This window comes from Dreissena polymorpha, chromosome 2 (assembly GCF_020536995.1).
Source record: "Dreissena polymorpha isolate Duluth1 chromosome 2, UMN_Dpol_1.0, whole genome shotgun sequence".
Classification (NCBI taxonomy): Eukaryota; Metazoa; Mollusca; class Bivalvia; order Myida; family Dreissenidae; genus Dreissena; species Dreissena polymorpha.
In genome coordinates, this window is record NC_068356.1 from 77,481,129 (window position 1) to 77,494,683 (window position 13,555).

At 32.5% G+C, this 13,555-nt stretch overlaps 1 protein-coding gene across 1 annotated transcript; it reads left to right on the forward strand.

Moving 5' to 3' along the window:
* The first annotated feature begins 10,054 nt into the window (after positions 1 to 10,054).
* On the forward strand, positions 10,055 to 11,233 carry LOC127869841 (orexin/Hypocretin receptor type 1-like). The gene is made up of 2 exons (XM_052412501.1): positions 10,055 to 10,492; positions 10,898 to 11,233. Exons 1-2 carry the CDS (start codon positions 10,055 to 10,057, stop codon positions 11,231 to 11,233), a joined length of 774 nt encoding a protein of 257 aa, XP_052268461.1.
* Positions 11,234 to 13,555: the final 2,322 nt, after the last annotated feature.

Genomic DNA, 13,555 nt, shown 5'->3' on the forward strand with positions numbered 1-13,555 from the left:
AGGAATTTCGTAATTTGAATAAGCAATTTCACGAAAATCCTAAATCGTTACAAAAAATCGTGAACTTCCTTGTTTCACAGATTTATAGAACATATACGCACATTTTACATTCATTTGTAAAATCCATTAGTAAATTAAAGTTTTGAAGAAGTAGAAATATATGTTCCTCTTATTGTAGCGACTTACTTAATATCATCCTTTAATAATATTAAAACTATTGATGTTTTTGGTTCTGTTACGAGTTTCACTTTATTGATGCTATAATTAAATCCAGTGAAATACATATTGGAATTCATTACAAAAAATTGAGGACAGCATAAGAAGAGGTTTAAGAAGCCGTTTATTAAAGAATTGTCAACAAAGTTCACATATATAAATTTATTGTGTTGTTGCACAACAAAAGAGCGAAGCAATAGGCGGAATAAATCGTAAAGTTTTGTCCCGAGTGCATATATGTCGAGTAAACAATTCTTTTCAAATTCGCTAAAGAACACCAGGTACGAAAACCATAAACACAACGTTGTTAAACGATGCGATTTCAAGGGCTAGGCAACAAGCCATTTGAATTTCAAATTAAGACTATACCATACCAAATAATGGTAAACATTTGTATTTGTGTCATAGTTTCATAAACATGGCGTCGTTTATGCACCTTGTGCAATAAGTATTACTACAATTAGTTAATGTTTACGTAAGGTAAAATAATAAGCTTTCGACTGTCGGAAGGTAACTGCGACAGAAATACTTAATGTGTTCGCAAATAAAAGAACGCTCCAACAGTGTGTGTACGATTTGTTAGAAAATCCTGTTGTAAGTGGGGAGTAATTATAGAAATTTTGTTTACGGCATTTGTTCGTTCTTTTCGAATAGGTGATCTGGACATGTTATTTCACTTGCAAGAGCAATACTGCTACATATATATAGTGTAAAACGAGTGTGATGACTTCGCCCATTTATATTATGTTGAAACACATCTATCAAACTTGATTTTATCAACGCAGACATATAATCTCATACATGTGTTTGATGTTAACGACGTCAGAATTAAGAAAGGTGGATGTGTCACATGAAGAGACGTCTATGTAAACCATCAACGTTTGTTATTATACATAGTCAAAAAGGGTTATTCTTTGACATAGGAAATATTATTAAGAAGAGCAATGTAGTTACCGTCAGCAACAATAAGACACAGGACAATGTATAAAGTACAACATATAAAATTTAAAAAGGCAATAAAGCAGTACAATAAAAACATATTCATCTTGATTGTTTTGCACGGTTAAAAAGTATATAAGTGTGTGAACTTGCACTGAATAAGCAATATATATCACAGAGAAAATGGAGTTAAAAGTTAGCCAGCGCCTATCAAGTGCCACGTGGCAAAGATGAGAAGGAATTTACTTATTGAACCACGCGCTGTGGTTTGAGATGTTGTTGTTTTATAACATTAGCTTATCAGAAATGTATTACAATGCGCATCTCTCCTAGTAAAGCCGGTCAGATTGTTTAAATTCAGAAAAGGCTGTCATATATTCAATCGCGAAACGCATTGCTCTCGGATCACAATTTCCGCGCAACAAAAGTCCGCAGGCTTCCTTCCAACATGATTTAAATGCAATGTTTAAATGTTACATGCAAGAAGATTAAACAGCAAAACAAAAATCCATTTAAGAAGCCCGATGCTACTTTTGTGTTTTTAAATATTTGAAATAACTGTCGATCCATTACGGTTTCGTTGTCTTGTTGTAGTAATTGCACATATTAAGTCAGGTAATCACATGTACTTCGCTACACCGAGAAACCTTGCTAGATCGCAAGAAAAGTTGTTGACACATGATAAATACTCTATTTATCTTCCAATTTTAAGGAAATATGAACATGGCCTTTTAAAAATTAAATGAAATATATTTATATTAATAGGTTATTCGACGTTTCACTGTACAATACGGAGATATATTTGGACGAGCACATAGTTTGACGTCATATTGGACGAGCCGTTAGGCGAGTCCAATATGACTTCAAACTGTGTGCGAGTCCAAATATTTCACGTATTGTACAGTTTAAACGTCTAATAAGCATTATATTTTATATCCCTTTCTTTAGCTCTTTGTTTCATTTTAATTGTGATTTTAAAATGCTTTTATTGCATCTATGCTATTTTCAAGACAAGCGCCCGAGTCGATGATAGTACATTCGGTTACTTTTTCTCGGTAACGGAATTTATCGTTATAAAACAATTGCTTATTGCACTTGTACTCAACTGTCCAATATGGAAAAAAAACAACAGACTTTTTGGATCCAATACCGGAATATATTGGACGGTCACGTGGTACATATGAAGAATGCCGATTGGATGAATTTATTGGATATAGAATACTAAGCTATACCAGTATACATGTATGTCTCCTTTCGATAGACTAAACATATCTGCTTACAGATCCATTATATTTTACTTTCAGCATTGATATCCATATTCATATAATGTTATTAATATAAATATCAAAACGAACCTCATTTATATTTCGTATAAAAGCGCTTAAGAGCATATATATCCGTTTTAAAATGCCAACACTTCCTCGAGATGACAGGAAAGTCGCATACGCATTAAGTTCGCTCACAATTTCCCGGAGTTTATGTCACACATATAAAATGCTTAAGTTCTGGAATGTAATTATTTCTTTACAGCAACCGAACCTATGGTTAACGAACCAACTTTATATACAGTTGTGTTGAATAAGTGTTTATTGATAGATGGGTACAAATGTAATGATCAGGATTTTGCAGGAATCGGCACGTTCTAATTGCTTTATATAGTTCCTCAATTGTTCAAAGAAAATTCAAAATAAAAATGTAGTCTTTCTATTTAGAATACTTTCCAGGAACATTTACAAAATAGTCAATCATTTTGTAAGACATTATAGTAATTTGCTTGGCGATTGTAAGCGTGATATCTCCGAGCTGAAGCATTCATTTACGAGTATATGAGTCGCCAAGTCGGCAGATGCAGGCGCAAGAGTTTTGGAATTGACAAAAGCTTTCGTCCATATGTGATATTACCTATACTAAACAGCACATTTGATTGCATAAAGTTGTATGTACGTTTATTTAATTGATAAATTATTTATAATACAATATACAAATTGCCAGTAACTAATTGTTTATTAAATTCATCTTAAACGACAATGTAATTTCATACACGCGTTTTTACGTTGCAAAGGGGGCATCAGTTAGTTGTGCATTTATCAACTTGATTCATTATGCGAAACTTGAAATCATTTTTATTTCTAGTGTGGTATTCAATATTTCAATAATATGATCTTGGCGTCTCTCATGCTATAATGTTTTCCTGTAAATAAACCACCCGCTGTCGTTGCGCCTTAACACTATTATGCTGCTTAACGTGCGCTACATGTCGTATACATTTAACACGATCACGTGCATCCGTGTATTAAGTGCACACGCTATCCGAATAGTTTATATTGTTTAATGTGTGGCCATTATTTGTTTGATATACATATTTCATATACAGATAATATTGTATTGTGCAAATCTGTAATGTTGTGTAAATCCTGTGAACGATACCTTAGCACTCCTCAATAATTATAAATGTACACACCTATTATAACATAATCAAATATATAACATCTAAAAGAACATGTATTAAAAAAAAGTCACACAAGAAAACGTTTTAAATTGCCAAATTAATAAAAGTCATAAGAGAAAAATCCGTACAAATTACAACTGGTAAAACACCAGAGCAAATACATAAGCGTGTTTGGTTGCTTCATGTGCGATACCCTGACTTCTGACAGATATTTGTTTCTGAAACGATAACTTATTTGTTATAATCTCTCTTTTGTATCTGGTTTTTGTTTGGTGCTCTTACAATTATTAGACAGTTTACATTAATAAACACACTGGGATAACTAACTGCTCAGGTTTCTGTTTTCCAAAATAAAGTGTACTTTTTGTGCCATTAGTGGTTCACAGTATTCTATATATAAGATACGATTCAACTGACTATTACAAAATCATGTAATATTGTAGTCGCATCTTCTGTGAAATCTATTAAGCGTTATTATAACTCTGTTTTCTTTAGTGAGCAACAAAACAAATAGCTATGACTAAAAATGCAACAAAAAGCCTTACGTTAACATTTTGATTTAAGTATGTTCTTTTCGTTACATTGGCCGAAAGAATGTTTATCAATGTCATCAAAACTGACAAACATTCATCGTTACATGACCTGAAATTTAGTTTATACATGATAATGATCACATTCGCTGTAGTATGTCAGTGTTTTTTATGTTAACATGTGTTGTACCAAGTGATAAGTGGCATGCAGTAAATTTAAAGCGAGTATATACGATTTTCTCAACTATAAATGAATTTAAATAATATGTGTAAAAAACTTATTATATATATCTTTCAATATAAAATAAAATAAAAGTTCAGAAGAACATGTGTTAAAAAATGCGAAATAAGCCAGATATTTAATTATAAAATCGAAAACGGCTGTACAGTCGAATTCGCACGCATGTTTATCATTCATGTACGATGTGAATCTAAACATAGCTTAACGGTTCATTTTCAATTTCTGCAACGATATTTATTCCCACGTTTTCGGAGAAAAAGTGGGGATATTGTATTGATGTGCGTCCGTCCGTCCGTCCGTCCTGGCCACCTGCTCCTCCTACACTATTAGCACTAGAACCTTGTAAGTTACATACATGGTAGCTATGAGCATATGTGCGACGGTGACAGTGACGGAATGTTGATCTGACCCCTTGGTCAAAAGTTATGGGGGTTGGGGCGGGGCCGGGTCAGAGATTTTCACTTATTTTTATGCCCCCCGGTATGGTGCATTGGTCATAACTTTTGCAATATTGATGATAGCAACTTGATATTTAGTATGCATGTGTATCTCATGGAGCTGCACATTTTGAGTGGTTAAAGGTTAAGGTCAAGGTCATCCTTCAAGGTTAAAGGTAAAAAAAAAACAAATCCAAGGGAAGTAATAAGCTTTAAAGGGAGGTAAGTAAATAACCTGCCAAATGATATAAAAAAATTAAATAAATCAAAGTGGCGCATATAGTTGCACAGTAGTGGCGCAGAGATGTATTTAGTATTCAATTGTTTGTGTCTGGATAATACAATATTGGGGGTTGTCATATGTACTTAATATTTAATGATTCAGCTTTCCGGAAATCAGCAATCGATATTAATGTGTCCATCCGAAAAGCAGTGTCTGTTTTATGTATAAGGCTTTCCGTATAGTGAACACCACAATAATAAAGTAATTAATGATCTTTTTTTTATACATATTAAAGAATATTCTGAATGGGGCCTTAATATGATCGACACTTTTCCTTTTCTAATTATTTGAAAAGTTCTTGGAAACGAAGATTCATCACGGGAAATGATAAATGGATGCATATTGTAAAATTGACAATATATAGCCTAAAACTTTGTTAACAAAGCTCTATGACAATTAATCAAAGGCCTTTTTATAATCTATTAGCAGGAGGAGACCAGAAATATTATCTTCCTCAGGGTAAATCAAAATTTCTTACATTTTTTTGCATTATTAATGAGCTTGTTAACATATGTTTTTAATCTATTTAAAATACTTCTGGAACAAATTTTAAAACCAGTGTTTAACAATTGTATTTTGCGCCAGTTTTTTTAAAAAAGAAATTGTCAGTGTTGATAACATTTGCATGTATGTATGCAAGTTGTTATTCCCTGACGTTGACAATTCCCGCTGTCAAATTATTTAAAGGTCTGCAATAAAAGGTTCCTAATTTTGAACATAAAACTTTGTAGAAATCAATACTTCAACCCGACGTTGTTCGTCATGTTTTTTTAGACGTAAGGGGCTTCACTTAGTTGTATTGGCTGTTATAATTGATTTGACTCTTCGTTGGATAGTTTATGCATGTAAATATCCTCTTTTAAAATAGTAAGATCATTATAAATATTTGATGGTTTTTCTTCAAATTGCATCCGTTCGGCTCGCGATCTGATACTGGCTTCTTGTACTTAATCTTCTTGAATTTTCGTATGTTCATATTCGAGTGCAGCAAATAAAAACAATATTCATTATTAACCTTTATGTCATGTGTACGTAAAATATGTAACGATATCATATATATGTTGCATTTATGTCTGTATATAATGAGTATAAGTGAACAACCACAATTAAAAAAATGTCTATATGTGTGTATTGATCGAAAACATTAACTTTACCTGTATTTAATGCATACAACAGGACGATGCTGATTAAATATTGACTGAAAACATAGGATGTCTCCTTGAAAGTGTCATGTACGTTTAACGTTCGGTATGTAAGTCATGGATTCAGCGAGCGCTGTACGATTGGTTTTTGTGTTGTGTGACGAAGTGTGAACGATACCGTTCGGTTAGTTTGGCTGAAGTATTGGATTCTGAACGATGCATTCACTTCCATAAGAATTTTATCTAGCCGAGAAATATGTTGCCAGAAGGAATGTTTAATGGGTGATGATGCCGGAATGTTTTGTTAAGTATGATTTATATAAGTGGATTTATATTATGTTTTACCGTTAAATGTAGAAGTAGGCTTGTATTGATAATTCATCGGTAACTATTTAGCTTCTGTAGATAAACATTCTCGCGCATACCAAATGAAACTAATAACAAGTAACAATAAATAAAAAAAATTAAGAACAATAACATTATAACAACATTATTATACTTATTATTAATGTTTTTATCTACATCATTATTAGTATTATTATTAATATTATAAGTATTACTATTATTACAATAATAATAATAATAATAATAATAATGATAATAATAATAATAATTATTATTATTATAATAATAATTATTATTATCATTATTATTATTATTATTATTATAATCTTTATTATTATTAATATTATTCATATTGAAATAAAATAAATCATGTTCAATGGTTTGGATATGAACGCATTTTGACTGAAGTGAAATCCATAGGTAAAACGTTTCGTATATATAATTATAATTTTCATGGCAACTTTGTATTGGGTAAAACATATCACATACAGGAAAGCTGTTCAATAATATTCTGCAATCGTACGCCTGAACTAAAGTATTAAAACTAAATAAAATAAACGGTTGAGGAATTTAAATTGTTAAAAAAAACTCACCTGTATTGACCGAGTCGATAACTTTACTGCTTAGCGAATAAGATGACAAATACCACTCTATGGTTTCACTCAAAAAGAAAAAAAGTATTTAAACTTGTTCCAAATCGCGCACTGCAAGGATGAAACACGATAACATTTCTTTACAAACATATGAAAGACTTGTCTGAGAGCAGACGACTTCATTTTGCTGAGATGACCACGGGTAATGTAATTGCCTTAACAATGTGTCTGGGTGTCATTTTATCATTCCAAGATATTAAATTTTATCTGACGAAAACAACGCAATATTGAATGCAATGAAAGTATGATGTTACAAAAAATAATGCGCGGCATTAAGTATAACAACACTTAATGCAACGCCTCTTAATAAGAAACAGTTTACTTTTCGTCTTATGCAGCTCGATAATGAACTTCGAATAATCTGGCATAATCATGATACCTTTTTATCTGTTTTATATTTCTTGCGAATATTTTACTTAGCCTTTCGCTGAAAACCTGGCGTGTGCGCATGTAAGTGTGTGCATTTCATCTAATTAAATGCATAGATATATTTTGTGTATGGATCACATTGACTATTCTTAATTGTGTTCATGAAGCGTATTGCTTTCAGTTGTCAAATTAGCGCACCGAATTAGCTAAAAGATATTTAGCACAATATTTACATTAAGGTCGTGTATTTAGAGAACAGTAATTTGCTTCGCTGCTTGACCAAGGAATAATGAACATGCCATCATAAATCGTGATTTGCCGAAATCTCCAAAAAGTCTGACCTTCAACTGTCTGCATTGTGACAATTGTAAACGTGATAATTCTTATTTTATCCTGCATACGATATTTCTTTACAGAATGTCTAGTTGAACAAAACCATACTTACATACAAAAATCGTTGTAGCAATACAAATAATGGGCTCAATAACTCATATGATTCGCATAACAAAGATGTTTTACAATAATTTGTATGCGCTGTGTCTCTCTCTTTACTACATTCTTAACGAGGTGCGATGCACTTAACGTTCGGATTGTTGCACATCAGTAACAGTTGTTTTGGACGTCAACAATAAAGTAAGGTCATGCCAAAATGTATTATTCTTGTTTAACGTGTGTTGGTTTTATTTAAAAGCAAAGAAAACGACAATCGATGAACATCCAATACGCTTAATGTTTATACCATCGCCGAATATATTGAAAGTAAGACCATATTCATCCATTTTGTTTATCAGATTAACATTTGAAAGCATAAATATGATGACTTCAGAAGATAACACGTAGGCACGAGTACCTCGGAAACTAAAATGATGTTCAGTGAGTTGCCTTGAGTAATCTTTTGAATAAAACACTCACGTATTTGCATATATATATATTTATTAACGCGTCTCTCATGGTTCATCTTTAAAAACATACTGCGCGTTTTGATGTACGGTATGCGGTGAATAATTCGTATTAATAGTGAGGATTGTAATAGAATCAAAACAACCGTGTAATTCAACATTAATATAATTAAAAGCGAATACGTTGTTATATGAATCAACACACGTTGAGTGATGGATAGTTAATTTATGGTTACAAAAAGACAGATGTAATTTGGAAATAAATATTTGCATTTAAAGAAAATTGGTAAAATTGTTATCAAAGGGTTATTTGTGAAAGCGATACTTATACATTAATTATTGTTCAATAAAACGAGAATTGTACTTTCTGTTTTGACGAAAACATGTAAATTTAATTTCAAACAGCAAACACTCAACATGTATTATATGGTACTTGTCGAGGAAAATGTTAATTACAATATATACTTGTTAATTAAAATATTCGTTTAAACTTAAAATATTTGTATACGTCTAGTTCAACATAACTGCACGCATTCAAATAGCAATGTTATATACGTCTCCGATATAGCTTAAACCTAACGTGTTTGTTTTATCGTTGCAGATATTGAAACAAACCCCACGCATCCAGTTTGCTAATGTGGGCCTTAATACTACAGAGTCTACACGTTTATTGTGTTCTAAACAATAAATAACGCCGAGCGAAATAAAAGTCTTCCTTCGTTAACAAAAGTGCACCTGAACATAAACCATGTTTATGGATTTGTTGGTGGCAATAGACGGTGATTCGAAGTTGCGCGCATGTACGAGACACTGACGTATATTGGATCACACTAGAGAAACGACATAACGTGAAGAAAGAACGTTGGTGATACGGTGTGTGAGAAATAATTTGCATATGCATTTGTTCAAATAAAAACAGTTACTTATGTAAATTGTGAAATATAAACATAGTGTACAACATACAAACTATAAACTCTTTATATCGACTTGAAAACATGAAAATTTCTCACACATTTGGAAACTTTACGTACGCGTTGTATTCTCAAAAATATAATTAAAACATCAAACAGTGCCAATTGAAGATTATCAATTATTCAATAAAATAATTTAAACGTGTCAATTAGTGGTTTGGTTGATCAATAACGAGTTATTCCTGGTATACAGATTTTAAATTGGACATATCGGACGTGGATAATTAAACACGGCTCTTGACGTAAAGCTTTATTGTAACAGGACGTATGCATGTGCACTGGCGCGTTCGGGGTGAACACACCAATTTATTTTACCGTTTTCTGTTTACAAAAAGACGACAGTTTTAATATAAAAACGTCATTCATAGTGATATTGACAATGATATAACAGTCCGTAACATGTGATCAGAGTTGGTCAATCGAATATGAAAACATAAAATGTATACATTTGAAAAACTGTAATGCATTTGCAGTAATAATTACATTCCAGATGTTTGAAAGATTCTATAAAACTGATATAATGACTTTGAAAAAAAGTTAAAAGCATGTTGCAAGGACTGAATGATAGCTAAACAACAAAATGAATATAACGCATATTGAACATCAACTTGAACATCAAGTGAAGGTTCCAACACCAAACTATATGGATATCAGTTTGATGTACGGCAATGAATCCGGACGAAATGCGGATGTGTATAGCCTTGCCGATGTCGATCTACTTTTTGCGAATATTGAACTAGATATTTACATTGACCTTGGCGTGGTGAACATCATTCTTATCGTACTCTATAGCGCCATCTTCATCGTCGGTCTCCTTGGCAATATATTTGTTATCGTCGCGATCATAAAGTTCAAAAGTCTGCGCACGCTAACGAACTACTTTCTTTTGAACCTCACAGTTGGTGACATATTGGTTATATTGGTTTGCATACCTGTCACTCTTGGAAGTACGGTGTACAAGAAATGGATTTATGGTCAAGTATTGTGTAAATTAACGCCATTTTGCCAAGGCACGGCGGTAGCTGTTAGCGTTTTGTCGCTTTTGTTTATTTGTGTCAGTAGGTGCTTCGCAATTTATAAGCCATTACGAGCGAAGATAATATTCTCGAAACACAATGTTAAGTTCATGATTATTGTAATATGGCTTCTGTCTTTCGGCTCTATGTGTCCTCTGCTTATTGTTAACTCTGTTAAAACCATAACCATATATGAACTGTTCGATAGTGTCACTTGCCAAGAAAGTTGGGGTTCACTAACTGATAAACATGTTTTCAACGGGTTTATATTTTGTGCATTTTTTGTTTTGCCACTAACCATGATGTCAATAGGATATTCGGTGATTGGTCACACTCTTTGGATTGGGAATTCGATTTTGATGGAGGGCAATGGGTGTCAAAAGAAAAGTAACAACATAATTTTGAAGCAACGGCGAAGAACTGTGAAGATGCTTATTTGCATAGTAGTGATATTTGGACTTTGTTGGCTCCCATATTATATTGTATACTTTTGGATCGATGCAAATTTAAGCATCGGTGCTGATAATGGCATTCTTACAAATGTGTATCCATTTGTTATGTTGCTCGGTTTATCAAACTCGGCAGTGAATCCAATCTGCTATTGCATTCTTAGCCGTGGATTTCGAAGGGGGTTTGATAGTATATTGTGCGTTAACTTCTTGAGGAGAGGTGGGAGCTTTTTGCGATCATCCTTCAAAATGAAATCGACCGCGAGTGGAAGCATAGACACAGCGGAGGTGTGAACTTGGATTAATGAATCACGTGATTACCCCCAATTATTGTTGAATTGTTTAAAGTTTAAGGCCAAATACAATAATTGCGTATGTGCTCTCCCTTTTCATCAACAAATGTTAAAAACCAGTATCGTGCTGTAGAAAGAATATGCTCTACAACTAATTTTGCAAGAAATATCAGTTTTTTAATTTTTTGACAAATGCACTTAGTGTTCTACTTTATGGAGAGGTACAACTGATTTCAACTTCTCTTTGGTGGGCGTGTTCTTATGTTTTGAGTGTAAATGCAAGTGTCAACAAAATCTATTGAAGACTTTATAAACACGCTTGGTCTGCTTTGCGATGTTTGATAACAGTGCAAAATTATTTTACATCTACAAATAAATAATCATGTTTGTTTATGTCAAGATACAATAATTAAAGAGCATAAATATATTTTACAAACACCGAATTTTGGTAAAAGTGATTTGTGGTTCAATGGCAACATTTTTCCTGCCGTTTTAAAGACTTTGTTTAATTGTTTTATTTATAATCCGGCGTATCCTAAAAGAAATTTGGTGTACAAGATAAATTACAATATAGTTTAAGTCGAGATCCAAACAATCAATATATAATCAAACACACTAGTAAAAGCCCTAATGTTTCAACAACAAAACCAAACAGCGAAACCGACCGGTTAAATTGCACACTCACAACATGCTCGAATAACCGGTTATTGCACCTGCAGACATAAACTGTAAATTGATATTCAATATTCAATGCTTAATGACATTGTTGTTATACCTTTAAATTCATCAAATGCTTTGTTGTTGACGTTTTGAAAGCGTACCTCTACCTCATCTACTTTTAAAACAAACCAAACACACTGATTGTAATTAAAACTAACATTTGTATGTAATGTAGTGTTCTTTAAGTGTAACTTAATGATTCCCTTTTATTCCAAGAACAATAACAAAGTTACCGTTATTACCAAAACCAATATCAAAGGCATACATTTACTTCTTATAGGTATGATCACTTGAACTTACCGGCGGCCTACTTACTTTATTAGATATCAAAATCTTTAAGTGATACTGTGTCTGCTTATAATCATATGTGTATATTTGCATATTACCATGTATCGTACGAGTGCAATCTCAATGTTAAATATTACCTAAGAAAAGTTGTATGGGTATGCATGAAATAATTTTCCATGATACAGTTGGTATGTCTGACATAAACTGCGTAAGACGACTAATTCAATAGTGTGCTGATATACTGTTGTATGTTGATATGTTACTCTTGGACTTGTTAGTACCAATTTAAGTCCATTGTAAACCTATTCAACTTAACATATGTATTCCCAATGACTCATCCTATTACGCATTTTATAAGTTTAAGCGCAACTATGTTTAAAAATATGACTCAAAATAGATTTAACAAGTTTGAATTAAATTTTATCACATGTCATACCCTGTTTCCCATGTCATATAACCATTACGAATATGTTTATCTTACACATGTGTAATATACTTTTTAAGCGTTTTCATTTGCATAGTTATCGTTTGATTGACCAATCTCATTTTGTCAGTATGCTTAAATGACGTTGAAACGTAAATTGACGTCACGAAATGTAAAGAACTTTCGGGATTTATCATTTGGTTTGCGAAAATATTTATTTAATTCGCTAATTTAAAAGCTTGAAATAAAAAAGATCTGACACTCGTTGTCATTTCATACCATGTTTTATTAAACTCGTCCAGGTAATTCGTTAGTAAGCTCGTCAAAGGCTGGCTTACTAACACAATTCCTGAACTCGTTTGATAAAATATGGTATGATATGACAACTCGTGCCAGATCCTATATATATGATCTATAGTGTATGATACAATTTTGTTCCGCATTTATGTTATAGCTTTCAAGCTGTGACCAGATATTGTTATTTATGACGAAAATATGAAATAAATGACTTTCAAATAGTGTGCGTTTGTTAAAACGAATGCATAAGTTGTTGCAGCTGTGTCTTTTAACATAGATTGAATAGAGACACATTGCCTTGTACATGCATTTGCATTATGTGATACTGCAACTGTCACAATTCTGCCATCGTACGTAACGTTGCGTTGTCGTCTGTTTACTGAAGCACTCACTGCTCTTAATAAAATTGTTCACACACACTTATATTCGTAAATATATATCAATATAAGATATGTTCACAGAGAAAAAGACAATTTCTTTCGATAAATTCAAACAAACACATATGACAGATATGTAATACAACCCAATTAAGCAAAATGATGAGATGCGCGTGCAATTTGCAGTAAAATATCGAACACAGATTCCTAAACATAC

Coding starts and splice junctions, on each gene's coding strand:
- LOC127869841 (XM_052412501.1), top strand. CDS start 10,055: ATGAATATAACGCATATTGAACATCAACTTGAACATCAAGTGAAGGTT. Junction 10,493..10,897: donor CATTTTGCCAAGGCACGGCG/GTAGCTGTTAGC, acceptor ATAATTTTGAAG/CAACGGCGAAGAACTGTGAA.